This window comes from Gossypium hirsutum, chromosome A08 (genome assembly GCF_007990345.1).
Source record: "Gossypium hirsutum isolate 1008001.06 chromosome A08, Gossypium_hirsutum_v2.1, whole genome shotgun sequence".
Lineage (NCBI taxonomy): Eukaryota > Viridiplantae > Streptophyta > Magnoliopsida > Malvales > Malvaceae > Gossypium > Gossypium hirsutum.
This window is the reverse complement of record NC_053431.1, coordinates 56017394-56026640: the sequence shown is the minus strand read 5'-3', so window position 1 is coordinate 56026640 and position 9247 is coordinate 56017394. Positions and strand designations below refer to the sequence as shown.

At 35.6% G+C, this 9247-nt stretch overlaps 1 protein-coding gene across 1 annotated transcript; it reads left to right on the top strand.

The window, feature by feature from the left end:
* The first annotated feature begins 261 nt into the window (after positions 1-261).
* LOC107946452 (uncharacterized) lies at positions 262-3976 on the top strand. Its single transcript, XM_016880785.2, has 7 exons — positions 262-1059; positions 1158-1189; positions 1991-2088; positions 2189-2271; positions 2490-2567; positions 2648-2746; positions 3452-3976. Exons 1-7 carry the CDS (start codon positions 976-978, stop codon positions 3746-3748), a joined length of 771 nt encoding a protein of 256 aa, XP_016736274.1. The 5' UTR covers positions 262-975; the 3' UTR covers positions 3749-3976.
* Positions 3977-9247: the final 5271 nt, after the last annotated feature.

The following is a 9247-nucleotide window of genomic DNA, read 5'->3' as shown; positions in this document are numbered from 1 at the left end:
AAAAACAAATAGGTAATTGCTATAGTTATAATAAATAAAACATTTAAGCTTAAGGGCCCAAACATTTTTAAAACACGAAAGTTCATTGTAAAGATTTAAGGAAAGGACGTCATTTGGTGCATACAATTTTTGTTACAAAATATTATTTTTCAGATTTCAAGCATTGATGCCACTCTGATTTGTTATGTATAATACAAAATCACTATAAGCCTCACACGGAATGTATCCTCTGGTGTAGTTGTTAAAGGTTCCTTTATTTCTTATAAGGTTTTGAGAAGTAAACAAAGTAAGTTCATAGAACATAGTGGTAAGGTTTGTGATTTGTGAAGGGAGGAAACTACTTATCTAGTTGAAAGGGTGCCTCCATATGCAATAGCAGCGATAAAGAAGACAATCGGTGAACAGAACACATGGAGGGAGACGATTGAATTTTGCAGAAGCCCCTGATTTTGTTTTTCCATATGCCTCTAAGGAGGGATGAACAACTCCTTTATTATTGACCGGGTTATTACGGGGAATAGAGAAAGGGTTTATTTATTTTTTGTTGCTTTGATTGTTGGATACTGTGTTGTCGTTTCATATGTCTTTACTTTTTGTAAACCCTTTGTTGTTCAATAAATTAAATCCGGGAATTATTTTTTAAAAATATGCATATGCATTTTATCAAATACACATATAGATATATATATATATGCAGAATTGAATTACAAAATCTGAGGCAAAAACACGTTTTGCCACGATCGGAAGAGAGTTTTTTTATTTTCTTTTTTCATCTATTGAAGAGAGCGAAACCCCAAAACAGAAAAAGAAAGAACGAAGACAAAAGCAACAATAAAGAGGCAACAATGCATTGCTTCCTAAAATGAAACGAGTCCACTTAGTGTTTGTAAATCTTACCAGGTAGGTCATAAAGACTATTTTCCATTTTATTTCCAGTTTATATTTCAATTCCAAACCAAAGCAAAAAGAAGAAAAATGGCCACGAATCGTGCCCTAGAACCCGAGATCGGACCCGATGGACTCGCTAGGGAAGCTCCTGTCATCGCCTACACTGAGAAGGTCGCTTCTCTTTCTCCTCTCTTCTCTTTGTGTTTCGTTGTTACTCTGCTGAAAATGTCATGGCGAATTCTTATGGTTTTTTTCTTCTGTGGCGGCAGATAATCGAAGAAGGGCGGGTTCAACTCAAGAAGTATGTTCATTTTGTTAATTTTAAATTTCTATTTTTGTATATGTGCTTTTTTAGATAATTTATTTTTCACTTGCCTTGGTTCAATTGTTGTAAACCTGGCTTATATGGACGACTCTGTTCAATTCTGGGATTTAATCCAGTAATAGTAAGGAGAGTGTTCTTCTAATCCTGCACTGCAATGCACGTGTTTAGGTAGAAAAACAGATGAGAGTATATATGAGTTTTCTATAAATGGTCAGCCTTTGAAGAATTACCTTAAATCCTTACTGTAATACTAATCTAGAGGGATAAGAAGTGATGTGTGCTGGTGCATTAACTTTCATGTCAGTTTGATACTACTTAAAACTTTAATTTAGTCCTAATTTTAATTGAATTTACAGCTTCACTAAGTCTTATTATTCAAATCTGAAACAGATTCGAATTGCACTTGCTTAGAAGCTCTGGCATTTCTTTTGTGTCTTTAAGTTTAGGATTATCTTTTACGTATATGCATTGACAAAAAGTTCAATATGACAATTTTTATTTACTCACTTAATTAATCAAGTTTAAGAAAGCTCTTTTGTTTATTTTCTTGGGATTCAGTTATTAAAATATAACAATTTATAGTACAAAAAAGAACTCTGTTTGTATCTTGGAAAATTATTATCTAGTCTGTAGCATTTACTTGTACAAATTAAGGTTGAAAGAGGATTGTGCTTTATATGGTTGTCATTTCCCTTCTCTTTAATGTTCTTTCAGTTTGTTTCTCGTGATTTCAATTGCTGGAGATTTTATCTGATCTCTATTGATTCACACTTCCAGATACATAGAAGAAAACTATTCTAAAATACGTGATGTTGAAAGAGAACTAGCAAATCTTACAATGGAGATGAAACTCACTGCTGGGCCCAAAAAAGCAGGTTGATGTGCTGCTTCCTGTATAAATATTTTTTCATTTATATGCATTTTTCTATAATGGGGTGATTCTTACATGGTATGATGTGTGGTACATACTTTCAGCCCTTGAACATATGAGAAAGAAAATTGAAATGTCAACTGAGAGAATACGTATTGCGAAGCAGAAGGAAGAACAAGCACGAAAGGTTTGTTGCATTCTCTCTCTCTCTCTCTTGTAGATTCTGGAATTTACTTATACATGATAATTATGGTTGTATTTGAATTAATTAAGGCCTGAATTGATTTTTTGGGACTTGCTACAGGCTACTGAATAATTTTTCAGTTTCTTTTACAATCCATTTTACTAGCAAGTATAGTGCCACGTGGCTTTAGTTTTATTGCAGCTCTTTAATATGTATTTCAGATTTGGGAAGCAGCATTGAACGCTTTGAATGATGAGGAAGCACTTAAGCATAAGTTATGTGAGGACTTAAAAAATCTGGTATACTTCTTTGTTTCTTTGCTGTAGGTGGATAAGCTTGCATTATTGCACTGTACTAAATTGATTCTTTCATTTGATAGGTTCAAGAAAGCAGTAACTCCCAGTTTGCTCGACTTGAGGAGTTGAAAAGGCGATTAGAAGCTCTGAACCCAAGTAGGGCATCCGCTTTGTCTAGTCATGTGAGCTTTCTTTTTATTCTTTCTTATTACACTACAAGTAGTTCATGTAGTATCCAATACTTATATGGTGTTCTAGGAGAAGATAACTTCTTTAGAACAATCATTAAAATAAGCATGCCACCAGATAAAAATTGGTTTTCTGTTATTGTGTGCTCTGCTTTTTAATTTTCTATTGCTGACCATTTTTGCATTCACTGTGTTATAAACTGGATTGATAAGGAGGTGTCATATTCATGTGTTTGAGCGTTTACAAGCTCAAGAACTTTTCCTGACTACCTACTATAGTCCTTTTTGATTCATTGTTAATGTTTGGTTCCCTTTAGAAAATTGTTCTATTAATCAGTCCAGACTGCCCCTTATCTGTGATATAAAGAAGGGGGAAAATGAAGCGAGATTATCATCTTAATTTGCTGATCTTTCTGCGATTATGTTTGTTCTTATGTAATAAACAACTCTGGAGTGTAGATGTATGGACATTGATTTCAAGAATACCTGGAACAGTTTCCTGGTTTGCTCAGGTGACCTAGGATCATCGTGGAGATGGCTACTCTTAAGAAGCCAAAATTAATTGTCGTCTTCACTGCTCCATTCTTGGGCATTATTTTTGAATCTCTTTTATATTGTCAGGGTTTTGGATTTTTCTAAGCTTGGGTATATGTGCACAAGTCATTGAATTTTAAAAGTTTTCCCTTGGATCATGTTTAGGACGTGAAAGCAATTGGATTAACACAGGGTGCTGCGACTGTGGAATCTTCCTCAGTTTCTCAAACAACAGATCTGAGGCCTACTTTTTCAGATAATGTACCTAATCTAGGTAATGGTGGAAATGTTCCGGCAATGAAATTGCATCATAAACTGCCCACAGATGATGGAGAACTAAAAGGAACAAAAAAAAGTCATTTTCATGGAAGAGGAAAAGGAATTGGTGCCGTGCCAAAGGGTAGCGGATCTATAGCACCTGGCTGGACAGGGGCAGGGTTTGATGTGGATGGTAGAACCTAGAGGCATAATTTCAGGTCCTCTTTTCTTTACTGAAGGATCAGGACAAACTATCATGTACGGGGTATCACCAGTCTTTCTCCCCAATTTATTTCTTGATCTCGACCCTTGTATCCTTTCAATTGCATATAGCTTGTTGATATGAATGATGTCATGTGGCTTTTCTTTCTTTTTTATTTCCTGAACAGACAAGTGTCATTAGTATTGTCTTCAAGGAGGAAATTATTTGAATCCATCTCTTTAAAGAAATAATAATATAAATAATTTGGGAAACTCTTTGATATCAAAACTTCGAACCAGCTTTGTGGGAAAAAAAGCTTTGTAATGGAATTTAATAGATGAAGGTTTGAGTTTTGAAATTTGCGCCACTGAAGTTTTCTTGCATAAGGTAAAACCGCTGGATGATTTGCTACATTATAAATTTGTAACATTCTATACTCGACTCAATTGTCGAATCCGAGTTACGGGATATCATACTTGTTGTCTGAGCAACCATGATCAATTTCAATTCAATTTAACAATTAGTACATACTATTAAGTTCAAAACATCATTTTTTTCATGTTATACAATCGTATGCGAGACTTGTATAAGTTTACGGAAGCTCAATAGATAATTCAAGATCGAATAAGGATCAAATTGTAAAACTTTTAAACTATCAAGTTGATGCCATGATTTTGGGGGTTCTAGGTCGAGATGTAACTCATTGACTTGTCCTCTTTGTGACGTTGAGAGCTTGACATCACAATGTCAGTCACTATTTTCAAAAGGTCCAAATGGTGCCAAAAACTCACTTGAATCAATTAAATTTGTCTCATTTCAACTAGATCAACTATTATATAAAATTCATATACATTAAACCAACCATTTATGTACTTTCAATTTAAACATTTATAATACAAAATCAACTTCAAACCTAGTAAATGTCATTTATCAAAGCAAAAGGACTATAAAAACATTGTTGAGTCGAGTGTCACGATTTGGAAGTTGGATCACTTCTCGTAACCTTGAGATCCACCTATGCTTGTGCAAAGAATAAACAAACGGTAAATGAAAAAACTCAGTGGTACTTTCAAGGCTCAAACCATATAAATAAAAACATTAACATAATAAGAATATAACCGATGCATAATTCAATTTTAACCAATTTAAATAATGTATTCATGATTCATATGCTAATTTCATTCACTATCTCATTTAGCAATTCAATAAAAACATATCTCATTTAGCAATTCAATAAAAACATAACATGACAAATTTTCTACCATTAAGGATGTATGTGATACCATTTGATTATACCAATATCACATTTCTCTATCGAATCTATTGATTCGGTAAGTTTCCATATCAACCTTCCAAGCTTTTATAAACCGGTTCGTATGATCTTTCACATGCTACCGATAATCACATATCACATATATGCATTAGTAGTATTGTTTCATATTATCAAATCAATTCAAATATCATTTAATCGGTTCAAATTTTATAATCCTATTTAACTATGGTTTACTCATCGACCTCTTTCTCGAATCCCTAGCCTTGAAATCAAATTTTCTCTTTTCTTTGCCAAGTTCCTTGGCTTTACAAGCTCTGTCAACTAGCACCACAAATTCTTTCAACTCTAGAATCTCGACTAGCAATCTGATATCTTCGTTCAACCCATCTTCATATCGTTTACACATAATTGCTTCGGTGGAAACACATTCTTGAGCATATTTACTGAGTCTTACAAACTCTCTCTCATACTCGGTCACAGACATTCGACCCTGTTTTAGCTCCAGAAACTCTTTTCACTTTTGATCAATAAGCCGCTGGCTAATGTATTTCTTTTTGAATTCAGCTTGAAAGAATTCCCAAGTGACCTGTTCTCTCGGTAATACAAATACTAAAGTATTCCACCATTGATACGCTGTGTCTCTCAAAAGTGATACGGCACATTTTACACATTCAGCTGGTGTGCAAGATAGTTCATCAAATACTTTGATAGTATTCTCAAGCCAAAACTCGGCTCTCTCAGGATTGTGGTCAACAATAGCTCTGAATCCTTCAGCCCCATATTTTCGAATTTTATCAACAGGCGACTTATTCAATCGTAGAGGTTCCAAACCTTGAGGAGCTATGGGAACCAGTTAGGGATTAGGTAGGGGTGGAGGTTGTTGAGCAGCCGGATTTGTTCGAACAAACTTCGTAAACCACTCATTCATCATTTGGAAGAAGGCTTCCTTGGCTTCTCCTCCTTGACTACCCGATATGGGTCTCGACTCAGATTGCACTACCCCTTGAACAGTGGCTGGAGCATTACTTTCAACATTATCAGCTATAGCTTGATTGGGATCCATTTACTATATGAAAACACAATTTAAACTATCAGGAGATATCACACTATCGCAGGTTATATATGGCATGTATAGCTAAACTCTCACATACGCTACGTTAGTACTAGAATCGACTAAACTGTAGCTCTGATACCAATAAATGTAACACCCTTCACCCGTATTCAATGCTAGAATAGGGTTACGGAGTATCACCGAACTTATTACACAAATACACAGACAATTTTCATACACTTTTCTGTTTCAAATATAAACATCATTTATAAACAATCACATTGTCCCTAATACGAGCCTACGAGGCCCAAAACATGCATTAAGAATGGTTTGGGACTAAACCGATAACTCAATTTTTTTTAGAACTTAAATTTTTTTTTGCAAAACACAGAGGACACACGCCCATGTGGCTCGGCCGTATGTCTCACAGGCCAAAGACACGCCCGTGTGGACATTCAAAATGGGAACACATGACAGTGTCCCAGCCCGCGTCCGACCCTGTGTGACTTGGGTCACACGGCCAATGATCACGTGATTTGTAACAAGTAATAAATATTTATAATGAAGATCAAACCTAAACTAACTATTATCACGACGAAAAGGCAAGCGCACCTATTGAACAATAGTATAGTAATGGCAAGACTGGGATATCGTACCCAAGGGAACCAAAAGTACTAGTAATAACTATCTTTTTATTATTTAACCTAGAAATAAGGAGGGGTTGTTTTAATTGACTAATTATCTAAACTAAGAACTCACAGAGAAGAGAATTGAGGAATTGCTCTTGGGAAAATCGATTGACTTGAGACAATACCTAAGGAAAAATCCACCTAGACTTTACTTGTTATTTTGGCTCCGAACCGGACAATTTACTCATTCAACTTGTTCCGCAAATATCCCTAAGTTATGTTATTATCCCTATTCAAGACTAATAATGTCTAATCCCTAGATTGAATAACCGAGACTTTTCTCTAATTAACACTCTAAGGTTGCATTAACTCGATCTATGGATCCCCGTATTAGGTTTCACCCTAATCCGGCAAAATCTTGTCACCCTATTTCTAGGCGCGCAATCAACTCCGCTTAATTATGACAAAAGTACTCTTAGACAGGGTCTATTCCTCCTCTAAATAAGAGCATGTCTTGAATCAGTATACTGGGATATCAAAACAAGAATTAAGAACACATAATTAAGAACAAGTTAAATATTTATCATACGATTCAGAAAATAATAACAAGATTTGTCTTAGGTTTCATTCCCCTTAGGTATTTAGGGGTTTTAGTTCATAATAAAATAAGAGTACATCTCAAAAGTATGAAAATAACAAAACATAAAGAAAACTCTAAAACCCTGAAGGAATTCTAAGAGAGATCTTCAGTCTTGGAGTAGCTCCGACTTTTGGGATGAATCGTCTGGCTTTCTTCAAGTAATTCCCGGCGTATGATTCTGTACTCCAGAAAAGTTTTGAAGAGAGCGGCCCCCTTTCTAAGTCATACTTAGGGTGTTTATATAGGCTTTGGATTGGCTTTCTTCCTCCCTAAGTATCCTTTTCCGTGTAAAATACAACTCTTTGAAAATGGGACACGCCCGAGTGCCACGGTCTGTGACGTGATTGCCAGGCTGTGTTCAATCCGTTAAATTACACACCGCCGTGTGGGTCAATGGCCAGGCCGTGTCAATCGTGAAAGCCTTGGTCGACACCCTCGAAAGACACGGGTGTGTGAGCTGCCCGTGTGGCAAGGCTTAGGCGTGTCATCTTCTCGATTTGGTCTGTTTTGTCCCTTTTTAGCTTGTTTTTGGCTCCTTTTGACTCTTGGTGCTCTCCTGAGTACAAAATATGAAATAACCGGATTAAGAACACCAAAATCCATAAATCTAATAATAAACATCCATAAATATGCTAGGTATTTGGGGTAAAAATATGTATAATTTGGCGTTTATCAGCCAACCATGTGCCCATGTGACCAACTCGTATGCCCTTCGAAATAGCCACACACGCCCGTGTGCTAGGCCGTGTGCTAGGCCGTGCTAAACCTGTAGGGTATACTGATTTATGCCACACGTCCAAGTCACACGCCTATGTGCTAGGCCGTGTGGAGCATACTGACTTGATTTCTAATTCAACACCAGGGGACACACGGCCATGTAACCTGACCTTGTGTCACACACAGTTGAGACACACAGCCGTGTCTTTGCGCGTGTGGACAAAAATAGGCTATTTACCAAGCCATCTTGCCACCCAAATTTGCATACACCTACACCAAACCAAATGGCATAACACAAGGCATAAATAGACAATCAACCAACCTCAACCAAGCACATTTCATACTATTTCAACACTAACAATTTACATTCTCAAAACATCAACAAGACCACATTCATTTAAGCATCATCTTATCTAAAATCACATACATACCGATCTCAATTTATCAAACATATGTTATGCAAATTACCTTTCATCACAGGCATTTATATAGCATTTACCATATGCATAACAAAGGCCATTTATACATATATATATACAACTAGATCAACCAAAATAAGCCAAATCACTTGGCTATATATACATAACCAACCACTTAACATCCCCAAGCCAATTCAAATGGCTAAATTCATATAAACATATACCAAAATAACCATAACTCTTATACATGCCATATAACCAAAACATAAATTCAAAAGTACCAAAATGATAGCTTGATAGTGTGATAAGGTCTTCAACGATACCCAAATTCGAGTTAAGGATTTCACTATAAAAAAAACTAAACAATGTAAGCTATAAAGCTTAGTAAGCTCATATAGTTAATAAACTTAACTTACCATACATGTACAATTAATGCAATTAAACATATAATAAATAATTTCATATAGTTCCACAAACCTATCACATGTTCATTCACAAGATTAGATATGAAATTCACAAGTTTCTTCACTTCAATGCTTGTATGGTTCATATATGTAACACCCCTTATTCGTATTCAACACTGGAACAAGATACGAGGCATTACCTGACTCATATCACAAGCAAACATAAAATTTCGAGTCATAAATTTTCATCCAAATTAAAACCATTTGTATTCAATCACAAAGTCCCTAATACGAGCCTACGAGACCCAAAGCATGCTTCGAAAGTGGTTTAGGACTAAACCAAGCACTTAGGAAAATTTTACAAACTT

What these genes read in the sequence shown, in the direction of transcription:
- LOC107946452 (XM_016880785.2), top strand. Translation starts at nt 976, where the DNA reads ATGGCCACGAATCGTGCCCTAGAACCCGAGATCGGACCCGATGGACTC. An exon ending in TCATCGCCTACACTGAGAAG is followed by an intron (nt 1,060 to 1,157) that starts GTCGCTTCTCTT and finishes CTGTGGCGGCAG; the next exon opens with ATAATCGAAGAAGGGCGGGT. An exon ending in GGGCGGGTTCAACTCAAGAA is followed by an intron (nt 1,190 to 1,990) that starts GTATGTTCATTT and finishes TCACACTTCCAG; the next exon opens with ATACATAGAAGAAAACTATT.